The 12453-nt window shown below is 42.1% G+C and overlaps 1 protein-coding gene across 1 annotated transcript in view; it reads right to left on the reverse strand.

The window, feature by feature from the left end:
• LVRN (laeverin) overlaps nt 1-12453 on the reverse strand; it is a 66350-nt gene that overhangs the window by 32417 nt on the left and 21480 nt on the right. Inside the window, exons 4-6 of the mRNA XM_059175814.1 lie at nt 10371-10497; nt 2032-2186; nt 486-599 (exon numbers count right to left, since the gene is read on the reverse strand). Coding sequence (XP_059031797.1) covers nt 486-599; nt 2032-2186; nt 10371-10497 — 396 coding nt within the window. The remainder of the gene's footprint in view (nt 1-485; nt 600-2031; nt 2187-10370; nt 10498-12453) is intronic.

Here is a 12453-nt window from a genome sequence, read left to right on the forward strand (position 1 = left end):
TATAACATTTTATAATATATAAATTAGCATATTACTCATCATTAAAATCATAGGCTACTGATTACAGTGGCTTTAGAATTGAGTCTAGGCAGGAATAAGGGAAAATGACCTAAAATCCAGTAGTAGGGAAAGATAATAGGCATACACCTTATAAGGTGATATAATGAAATATTAGGCAACCCTTAAAAATCTTGTTTTCAAAAATGACTTAATGATTTGCGGATATGCTCTTGATATAATATGAAGTACACAAGGCATTACATGTTTCTGTGTAAAAAAGTAATACCCACTTTTGTGAATACTTAATGAGTAAAAGCCTGAAAAAAGAAAACATAAACAAAAAAGATAACACTGATCACCTCTGGTATTACAGGTAATTTAATATTCCTTCTATTTTTCTGTATTGTACACATATGAAACAACAAAATGTACCCGTTTCATAATTAGAAGAAACAATTAAAAGTAAATGTAACAGACATACTTACTCTTGGGAATTTAGGATTGAAGTAGTTAATTACTCCAAATTCAAAGTAAGATGCAAAGCCCTCTTTGAGCCAGACATCATTCCACCAGTTCATGGTAACCAAATTTCCAAACCACTTTTGGAGATGGGAGAAAAAAGAGCTTTCTTAAGTTTAATTTTAGGAATTCATTGTAATTGCATGTTTCAATATGTATAAAGTCAAAGACATAATGAAACTGTAATCCCTCAATAACAGAACTGGAAACAGGGCTCCAAAAAGCATATTGTGGCTTTCACGTGAAAAGATACCAGTCATGCATTTCTTTGAAAGAAGCATTTCACATCCAACAATTGAAAGCAATTTTTGTTTTTGAACTGTCATGCTCAAAGATAAAGGTAAGCTGGAGTAGCAGGTCTGAAACTGTCCACTTCCCCAGAGTTATGTTAATTTAAATAAAGCAGAAGTCTGGAATGTTCACTTAACACCTACTAATTACAGCATCTTAGACTCTAGACTACATTAGAATTTTGCTGGAAGCAGTTGTGTTGTGTTAAGAGCATGTTTTGATCTGTGTCATGTCCAAGGCACTCGTGCGTTCTGCTATAATTATTTTCTATTTGGGCTTAGCAAAGTGTCAAATGGATGATGAATGGAATCAGGAAAAAAAAACCAATAATTTCTAACACCAACTAATCTGTGCCCTAGTATTTAATCAAATTCTTGCAACAGCTGTCACACGTTAATAGCTAGCAGCCGGTCTTCCAGAACTATGGCCCGCTTGAGCAATCCTAAAAAATGGCATTGCTGGGCGGGGCAGGGACTGATCGAAACTTATCAAAGTTTGTGTTTACGCAACACGGTATTATTCTCTCCCAGTAAATCGTTCTTTCCCAAAACTTATTGTGGATCCACGCAACAAGAAGAGAACAATTTCCTAGTTTAGATCACTTCTTTCTGAACAAACTTGTATTAACGGAGTCAAGGTCAAAAAGCAGATGTGAGAACCTCCATCAAACAAAACTAAAGTTCTAAAATCACATTATGGAAGCACAGATCTAATGAAATAAATCCTTGTTTACGTCCCTTTCGGGTATGTGGCTTGAGGACTAATGACTGCTCATCTCACTGACATGTTAACCAGTTCCCTGTATCCCTTGAGTTCCTCTTCAAACAAAGCAAAAACAAAGTTCATAACAATCTCCTGAGGAAAGGTGGGCATCTGTCCGTGGCCTTTTTGGACATCCCTTATGTTAAGATGGCATGAAAATAACCATAGCCCTGGTTGGCGTACTTCCCCTGAAGAGGATTCTGGGGAGCGGCTTACTTTTGGATGTAAATACCTGACCTCCCAACGGGCCTGGAAGGTCTGATCCAACACCAACAGTTCACGTTCACGCAAGATCTGACTACACAGAACCTGCCTTCACTGTCCGACTTCTCGAATAGTTTTTTAAAATCAGGTGTACCATCGAGGTGTTGTTTAGTTTTTTTGCTCTCTTGGGCAGAGCGGCTGGGGATTCTCTTCATGGGAAATAAGTGAAGTAAGAAAGACCATTTTACCACGTGCCTGATGTCCGATCTCGTGGGAGAGAATGAAGGAGATCACAGCCTTTTTGTCTGTTACTTGATCGTTCGGTGGCATCAACAATAATGACTCATCGAATATCAATAGTCCCCAATTTTCCATGGCGCTGTTGTCAAAAGTAGGCAAGGCAATTATATCTAAGTGGATTTAAATGGAGGGAAAAATGAAATCATCTCTTCCAAAAAAGTCTGAGATTCCCAGATATAATGATCTCCAAATGAAATCATAAAATTACTAAAAGAACATACAAGTGAATATTTATATTGTGAGGGAGAGGAGACGGATACCAAAGACAGAAGCCATAAGACAAATGGTTTAGACTGTCTGAAAAGCGAATACTTTTGATAAAGGACCTGGAGAGAGAAATCTTAAAACGTCACCATAAAAAATAAGCTTTAGGGGCACCTGGGTGGCTCAGTGGGTTAAAGCCTCTGCCTTCAGCTCGGGTCATGATCCCAGGGTCCTGGGATCGAGTCCCGCATAGGCTCTCTGCTCAGCGGGGAGCCTGCTTCCTCCTCTCTCTCTGCCTGCCTTTCTGCCTACTTGTGATCTCAGTCAAATAAATAATAAATAAATCTTAAAAAAAAATAAGCTTTACAAAATTGGCAAACAATCAATCTGGAGAGACATTTCTTTGCATAAGATAGGCAGCTGGCAAATACACATGTAAAAAGATGTTCTGCATCCTGTGTCCTTGGAAGATTGCAGATTAAAACAATGAGATACTAGTATACACCTATTTGGGTGGTTTAAATCCAAAGCACACTCCCGAAGGCTGGAAAAGATCTGGACTGGCAGGAACTCTCTCATTGCTGGTGGGAAGGCAAAATGGTAACAGCCACACCAGAAGACAGTCTGCCAGTTTCTTATGAAATTTATAAATAAAGGCTGGCCCACATTTCTAGCAATTGAGGTTATTTGCCCAAATGAGCTGGAAACTTAAGTCCACACAAAAACTGGCACAAGAATGTTTATGATCTTGGGATCAAGCCTCACATGGGGCTCTCTGCTCAGCAGGGAGCCTGCTTCCCACTCTCTCTCTCTGCCTGCCTCTCTGCCTACTTGTTATCCCTGTCAAATAAATAAATAAAATCTTAAAAAAAAAAAGAATTGCCTATATTTGCTGTGTCATTTTCCTTGAACCTACAAGTAGCTCTAAAAAAGAGTCTCGTTAATTTTTTTAAAGATTTTATTTATTTGAGAGAGAGATAGTTTGAAAGAGTGTGAGCAGGAGGAGGGGTTAGAGAGAGAGAAGCAGGCTCTCCACTGAGCTGACAGGGAACCCCAACAATGCAGGGCTGGATCCTGGGACCCCAGGATCATGACCTGAGCCAAAGGTAGACACTGAACCAACTGACTGAGCCACCTAGGTGCCCCAGAAGTAGTCTAGTTAAAATGAAAATATTTAAGTTTACCAAAAGACACCGTAAACAAATTTGAAAGGCAAATCACACACTGGTAAAAATATCTGAAGTGTTAGGGCCAATTTAATGTTAAAACCTGTTTAACTATTAGGGCCTGCTTAGCCAGAGCGACTCCATATTGCCTAGGTAGCCATATTGTTGTTTACATCTACGGACTTCATTCCAGGAGTAAATGCCCCAGTAGTTCCTGGTACTGGTTCCAGGTATCGATTCCTAGAGTAAACGTCCTAACAATAGAAGCCACGTGCCTTGAGGTCTACTGTTATGCTCTATAAAACCAGCCTGTGAGATCAGGATGGGGTCGCTCTCTTCAGAGGCAGCCCTGGCCAGTCAGTCTGACTTCTAATGCTTGGCACAGAATAAAGCTTTACATAACTTTCACTTTGTCTCAGTCTTGTTTCTTTGATAACAGACCCCAATAGAAGCATATATCACAAGTAACTAGATAACTTTTCTCATATCTAAAAAACTTTAACCTGTCAAAGAAAAACAAAAATGTGAACAATTCACTAAAGAAATAATTCAAGTAGCCAAAAATCTTACTTACAATGTTCTGTTTCATTATCAGAAACACCAATTAAAGCAATGATATAACTTAATCTTTCAAATGGGTAAGAGGATTAAAAATTAGTACTGCTAATATCAATCTTAATAATGAGGTACAGGAAAATTGGCATATCACCTGTTGGTTACAGTGTGATCACTACAATCTTTCTGGAGTGAGCAGAAAAACCCTTCATAATTTTTTAAAAATGTTCCTACCTTTGACTAACTCACTCAACTTTGGGGATTTATAAGACAAATAGCATGGATATTTATAAACATTCTCTGTGCTTTTCTTTGGCATTCTTAAAGTAGCCCCAAAATGGGGGAGGGTATGCAATTAGTCCAAATGTTTAACCAGAGGATTTAAATAAATTATTTTGCCAAATTGATATGTAGGCATTCTGTGTTTTAAATATGACAGTATAGGGGGACCTGGGTGGCTCAGTCAGTTGAGTGTCTAGACTCCTGGTTTTAGCTCAGGTCATATTCTCGGGGCCCTGCCATTGAGCCCCATGTCAGGCTTCCTGCTCAGCGTGGAGTCTTTGGGACTCTCCCACTCCCTCTTCCCATCCCCTTGCTTACAAACACACACACACACTCTGTCTTTCTCTCTCTCTCTCGGAATAAATGAATACATCTGTTAAAAATATAAAAAAATAAAATGACAATACAAAAGAACAGTTATCTGCATCATGTTGCCACATACAGTTACCTTTTAAAACAAAACAAGAGGCCGTTAAAGAACAGTCTCGATACTATGGTTCCATTTTTGTTAAAAACGAAGACGCATATATAGAGATTGAGATTACTACAGACAGCAGGAAAACAGACACCAAAACATTAGCTGCCTTATCTCTGAGTGGTAGCCTTATCTCTGAGCCTGTACCCCATTATTAAGACTAATATTAGCAGTAGTAATTTTTAACCCTCTTACCCATTTGAAAGATTAAGTTATATCATTGCTTTAATTTGTGTTTCTGATAATGAAGCAGAGCATTTTAAATAAGATTTTTGGCTACTTGAATTATTTCTTTAGTGAATGGTTCACGTTTTTGTTTTTCTTATTTTGATGTGTTAGAGGTTTTTTTGTTTTGTTTTGTTTTGTTTTTTTAAAGATTTTATTCATTTATTTGATACAGAGAGAGAGATCACAAGTAGGCAGAGAGGCAGGCAGAGAGAGAGGAAGGGAAGCAGGCTCTCTGCTGAGCAGAGAGCCCGATGCGGGGCTCGATCCCAGGACTCTGGGATCACGACCTGAGCCGAAGGCAGAGGCTTTAACCCACTGAGCCACCCAGGCGCCCCTAGAGGTTTTTTTTAGATATGAGAAAAGTTATCTAGTTACTTGTGATATATGCTTCAGATATTTTTACCAGCTTGTGATTTGCCTTTCAAATTTGTTTATGGTTTCTTTGGTAAACTTAAATATTTCGGGATATTTTTATCCTTTTTTGTGCGTTTTCTGATTTTTCCAAATTTTCTATGGTGTGATCGTTTATTAGTTTTAAAACTAGAAGAAGAGAGGCACCTGGGTGGCTCAGTTGGTTAAGCATCCATTTCTTGACTTTGGCTCAGGTTGTGATCTCAGGGTTGTGAGATCGATCGCAGCAACAAGCTGGGTATGGAGCCTGCTTCAGATTCTCTCTCCCTCTCCTTTTGCCCCTCCCCCACCCAAAATAAACCTAGAAGAACAAGAAAACATTTTAACTTGTTTTGCTAATAGAAGAAATTCCATTTTCATAGTGCACGCTAGGTTTGCCACAGGAGTGCTCTGTGCTGTGTTCGATATATTACGTTTATTTATACATGGTTGAAGTTGGTGTGTGCAGTAAAAGGTATCCAAGCCCTTACCTAGCCTCCTCTATCTAGTTCATGCTCTATTATCCTTGGGTGTACTTCATTGCTAAGCCTAGGTTGGCACTCTTCTACCTCCCTTTTCCTTAACAGGCAGCCACCCCTTTACTCCATGAACCCACTCACTTTCCTCGCAAACACCGCGGGCCTCCACTCAAGCCAATCCTTTTTGCTCTCTATTACAGCCGAACCATTCTCTGCTTGAGTTGTTTGGGACCCACACGCAACCTCCGTTTAATCTATGAATGCCCCCAGCCTTGCGGTCCAATCTTAACCAACTCTAAAAAAGATATTCCTTATTAAATCCTGATAACGTTTACAAAAAAAAAAAAAAAAAAAAGGTGGGGGGGTTTACCTTCAATGCACAATTCTGGGAGTAAGCAAATTCTTGTTTCTTGATCAACTAGCAATGCTGGCTCACAGAAGGCCCTATTTTATTTTATTTTAATGATTACCTCATTATTTTAAAATAATGACACAGGGGCACCTGGGTGGCTCAGTCGGTTAAGAGCCTGCCTTTGGCTCGGGTCATGATCTCAGGGTCCTGGGATTGAGCCCCACATTGGGCTCCCTGCTCGTGGGGAACCTGCTTCTCCCTCTCCTTCTCTGTTTATGCTGTCTCTCACTATCTCTTTCTCTAATAAATAAAATCTCAAATATAAAATAAAAAGTAAAATAATGATATAAATACCCATGAATCTGCCTCTCTCCCTTTAGAGTAAGGGCTGGCTAACCCTCCTTTAAAGAGCCAGATAGGAAATATTTCCAGCTTTGTGGGCCATGTGTTTTCTGTCACATCTTTAACTCGAGCATTGCAGAGCAAAAACATCTGTAGACACTATGTAGGCAAATAGGTATGCTGTGTTCCAATAAAACTTTATTTATGGACCTTGAGATTTGAATTTCATATAGTTTCCATGTGTCACAAAATATTCTCTTTTTGATTTTTTTTTTTTTTTTTTTTTTTTTTTTTTTTTTTTGCCATTTAAGAAACATGAACACCGCTCTGAGTTCGTGGGCCATCCAGAAAAGGGCAGTGGGCCAGATCTGATCACTCACCAACCCCTAATTGAGAATGCTGCCAAGAACTCATACTGTGACTCCCAGATCAGCAGCATCAGCACCACCTGGGAACTTAATAGTGATGAGAATTCTGAGGCCAACCACAGACCTCCTGAAACAGAAATTCTTAGGTCAGCATCTGTGTTTTAACAAGTCTTCTGGATGATTCCAAAGCTGCCGAACTTTGAGAAGAGCAGACTTACATCTCTCTTTGAGCTCCTTTTCAACTCATGCTATAGTGTCTTCTTCCAGCAGCTAAGTCATTATCCTCAAGGTTGGGGGGTTTTGTTTTTAAACTTTGGGGAAGAAAATGTTTCATTTTCATTGTTATAGAGGTTTTTGTTGTTGTTGTTGTGTGAATGAAACATAATTTATCTACCCATTCTCCTAACGATAGCCATTTTGGTGGCTTTCTGTCTGGGGCTATATTATAAAAAGTATAGCTATGAATATTCTTATACATGTCTTCGGGTACATGTGTGCTCAAATTCTTCTTGGAGATAAACTTAGAAATGGAATTACTGAGATTTAAGGTATTCTAACGAACAACATCACAAGATAATAAATACATTTCAAAGTTGTGACAATTGATACTCCTTTCAACAAGACCATTTTTCTACCATTTGGCATTTGTTAGATGCCTTTTTAACAAGCGAGTAGACATAAAATGGTGCATCGCCGTGGCCTTGGGCATTCATTTCTTAGATTACTAATGGGGTTAAATAACCTGTATAAGTTTATTAGCCACATGTGTTCCTTCTTCCATAAAACATCAATTTGTGTGTCTTTTCCTTATTTTTTCTTCTGTATTTTTTTATTTATTTGCAGGGGATCTTTATATATTTAGGCTACTCCCATTACCACTTCTTAATCTTCTTTCTCTTAAGACTTTTATTTAGCCAGCCTATTGTCTCGTGCTTGGTGATTCGTGGCTTTTGCTTCTACATCCTGAAGCTACCACCCTCAACTCAGCTACTCAGAGTCCCAGTCACCTGCTTCTCTTGTATTAAAAAAGCACCAAGATGGGTTCCCTGGGTGGCTCAGTCGGTCAAGCACTGGACTCTTGATTTTTGGCTCATGTCATCATCTCAGTGACCTGAGGTCGAGCCCTGTGTCGGGCTCCTCACTCAGTGGGGAGTCTGCTTGTCTCTCTCCCTCTGCCTCTCCCCCTGGCTCTCATGGATACACACACTGTCTCTCCCTCTCTCTCTCAAGTAAATAAATAAATCTTAAAAAAAAACTAAAATAGTCTGAAAATCTTAAAAGCCCATATTTATTATTATTTTTTAAAGTATTTATTCATTTGAGAGAGAACAAGAGAGAGAGCCCGAGCAAGGCAGCAGTAGGCAGAGGGGAAGCAGATTCCCTCACTGTTTTGTGTTTTTTTAAATGGCTCGACCAAGAGTTAAAATAACTAGAAAACATTCATTTATGTTTCTCTTAAAGATCCAGTAATAGAAAATCTCCTTATTTTAATCACCTGTCATTTTGACGGTTGTGATCAAGGGCCACCTGTGTGTCACGTCGGTTGAGAGGCTATGAAGGATATAGAAATGTGCCAACTATAACCCTGATTTCCAGAAGCTGACAATCTAGTCAGAATTTACATGGAATTACTGAACAAGTTGCACATATTTATTCCCTTCACACACACACACACACACACACACACACACATACACAGAGTTTACTGTTTACTATTCTGAAAGAAGAATTATCCATAGGCTCTGAGGGTACCAAAAAAAAAAAAAAAAAGAGTCAGATCCCAAGCCCAGGTTACTCTTGATCTAACGGAGAGCAGGCAAGGCTGGGGGTGGGGGTCGGAGTGACAATTAGGATCCAGTTAAGTCAAGAGCTGGAATAGAGAAGTGCACAGGATGCTGTGGAAGCATGAGGAGAAGGGAGTCCGGGAAAGCTGCTGCCTGGAGGAGGAGGTGCTGAGTGGAGAAATATACGAATTAACCAGCTGGGGAGACTTCATCTCTGGATGTTCAAAGTGCCCATGTAAGAGAGCCTGGGAGAGAGGAGAAGAGGAAGGTGGAGGAGGGGACGGGGCGGGGGGTGGGGCATGGGGTGGGGGGAGGTGGGCACAGCCTCCTTCCAACTCTGAAGAATTGCTGAAAGCCCTGAGAGTGTGGCAAGAGATCCATGTTGTAAAGACAGAGTAGAGTCTGGACTTGATCTTCAGGGCAATGGGAAGCCAGGGAGAGGTTTTCATGAGGACAGTGATATGGTCGTTGGATTTCATTAGGGAAAGATCCCCTGGGCCTCAGGGTGGGAGGTGGAATGAGGGGGCAGGAGGGAGCGTAACCCAGTGAGGGCTGCTGGGCGAAGACGGTGGTGGTACAAACTAGGGAGCACTGGGGACACAGGGAGGTGGGGATGGAGGTAAATGGAGGGGCTAGTTGGATGGAGGGGGTGCTTTACGGAGCGGGGTGTGGAACTTTTCTTGCCTAGACAAGGGTCATCTTGAGATCCTCCGGCCTCAGAAGCCTCCAAGGCTAGGCTTCTGATGCCCCCAACTCCCAAAAGGACAGATTTCACTTCTGGGATCCCTGCCTGGGCCAAGCCGGCCTCATGCCCCATTGCTCCTGAGCCAGCAGTGCCCTCAGCTCGCCGGACCGAGTTCAGGAGGCTGGACTTCCCAGACAGGGACTTCCTACCTTCTTCCACCCTCTGCCTATGTTGATAGGGCACACGTTTCCCAAGACTTCACATAATATGTCAGAGGAATTCAATACATTTGCACAATATACTCTCACCGTAGACAGAGAAAACACTGGGCGACTTTCTAAGCTGAGTGACTCACACGATTTGAAAGACACACACTGTCGATCTATAACCAATAAAGCATTTCCGTGTTTCCTCCAGGATCCTAGTGTTCACACGTGATTCCAATTTTACACAGCAAACGTTGACAGACAGGACCTCACGTCCTCACCCCATGACTCACAGCTAAAAAGTAGGAATAAAAACAAACAGAACCCAAACAAACCCCACCCCGCAGAAAACCACCACCACCCCAAAACCCTCATTCATGGGAACGGGAGGAACCCACGTAGGCCCGCTAAAAGGGTCCAGAATATCCCCTCACCCCCGTGTACGGGAAGAGGAAAGGACAGAATGTAAGAGAGGGAGCCGGGGCTGGGGGCTGGGAGGCTGGCAGTGAGTACCCAGGAGGGATCTAAATTCTGAGGACACAAAGGAATCTAAATCCTGAGGACTGGGCACACAGCATTGTACAGAGAAATAGCAGACAGGCCCCTCCGTGTTCAGGAAGGTGTAGGACACGAGGCTGGGAGGCAGGCAGGGCTGCCCCCAAAAGAGCAGTTAAATGGAGACAGTGGGCCCTCGGAGGCGCCTCTGTGTACCCTTTGACCTTAACCTGGGACCCCCATAATAGGAAACCCATTGCATCGGAAAAGGAAGACGGCTCACCTGTTTTGGGAAGAGGGTAACTAATATTAAATAAATCTTCTAGGAAAGAGAAGATGGGACCTGTGATGTTCAGAGCAAAGTCTGCATTTCCATTCTCGATGGCGTCTTTCCGGGCCCAGATGCGTATCTAAATCAAAACGATTCAGTGGCGATTAGGAAAAGCAGTCGTGACTTTGGCAATGGGGGGCCTGCCTGCACCAGTTCCCTGAATGCTCTAGAGTCCAAGCCTTACCTTTCCAGAAGAAGCTATGGAACAGAACATTGGCAGGTCACCCCTGAACAGCATGGGGGGTTAGAGGAGTGGCGACCCTATGCAGTCAAAAACCCACAGATCACTCTTGGGTCTCCAAAAACTTAACTGTTAATAGGGCTGCTATTGACTGAAAGCCTTACTGATCACAGGAACAGTCACTTAACACATATTTCGTCTCTCTGCTACACACTGCTTCTTACAAGAAAGTAAGCTACAGAAAAGACATTATTAAGGAAATCGTAAGGAAGAGAAAATACACTTACAGGGCTGAACTAGACACAAAATCTGTGTATAAGCGGTCCTGCTGGGCTCAAATCTGTGTTGTTCCAGAGTCAACCAGAAACGTGTACATGTAGCCCTGGAGAAGATCCAGAAGGCTGTTGGCTACGATGTGAGCAGTGATTCTCTGGAAAGGGTCATTTCAATGTTTCCCAGTAACACGTCTAACTTCGAGAACTCAGAAGTGGTCCTTGTACCTGTATCTACCCTGACAAGAAGTGTAGACTCTGTCTTTGAATGAAAGGGCATCTTGGACCCTTGCTTCCCCTTTTTAGGACCTATTTCCAGTGTTCCCAAACAGAACTGTGCAGTTAGCAGGGCTTATACAGTGTGGTACGGGCTGCAGGCGTCCGCATCGTGCAAAATTTTTTTTTAAAGATTTTATTTATTTATTTGACAGAGAGATCACAAGTAGGCAGAGAGGCAGGCAGAGAGAGAGAGGGGGAAGCAGGCTCCCTGCTGAGCGGAGAGCCCGATGCAGGGCTTGATCCCAGGACACTGAGATCATGATCCAAGCTGAAGGCAGAGGCTTAACCCACTGAGCCACCCAGGTGCCCCCACATCATGCAAATTTAAAATGGCTTCTTCATGCTTGTTAATGCTAAGGTCGTGAAGAGGGCGAGCCTCAAAGTTTTAAATAAGGCTATAATTCCCTTCATTCAAAGAAGTTCATCAGGAGTTTTATGATTTTACAGCCGTGGTGTAACTGAATCACAATCTCTGTTTATGATATTTCCTCTTTCGTAGATAAAGAGACAACCCTGCCTTGGTTTGTTAGTTTAATGTGATCGAGCTATTGTTGGGGCCTTTGGGAACTGATTTTGCCACTCTGGTGGCTCCTTTGTTTCTCTTTTATTATTGTCATTCATTATTATTATTATTATTATTATTATTTATAAAATATTGTAATTATTTGAGAGAGCAAGCACAAGCAGAGAGAAAGGCAGAGGAAGAGGGAAAAGCGGGCTCCCCGCTGAGCAGGGAGCCTGATGAGGGACTGCATCTCAGGACCCTGAGATCATGACCTGAGCCAAAGGCAGACGCTTAACGACTGAGCCACCCAGGCGCCCCTCGTTATTATTTCAATATGCGATCATTGTCTATGCCACGACAATAGCATCGGAGCACTTTTTGATGGGGTTGCTAGCGTTAATGCCAGGGAACATGCACGAAACTCAAAAAACCCTGGAATGAAAGTTAGAAATGAGGGGGCGCCTGGGAGGCTCAGTGGGTTAAGCCTCCACCTTCGGCTCAGGTCATGATCCCCGGGTTCTGGGATCGAGCCCTGCATCAGGCTCTTTGCTTGGCGGGGAGCCTGCTCCCCCCACCCCCGCCTACCTCTCTGCCTACTTGTGACCTCTGTCAAATAAATAAATAAAATCTTTAAAAAAAAAAAAGAAAGAAAGAAAGTTAGAAATGAGGGAATTAAGGTAATTGTCCTGACATGAATACCGTCAATTTGAGGAGTTCTCTGCTGAACACCAGAGAAAACGCTAGAAAGATGAAAAGCAGGACAACAATATTTGCAGAATGCTGAGCTCCAAGAACGCA

The sequence above is a fragment of the Mustela lutreola genome, chromosome 5 (assembly GCF_030435805.1).
Source record: "Mustela lutreola isolate mMusLut2 chromosome 5, mMusLut2.pri, whole genome shotgun sequence".
NCBI lineage: Eukaryota > Metazoa > Chordata > Mammalia > Carnivora > Mustelidae > Mustela > Mustela lutreola.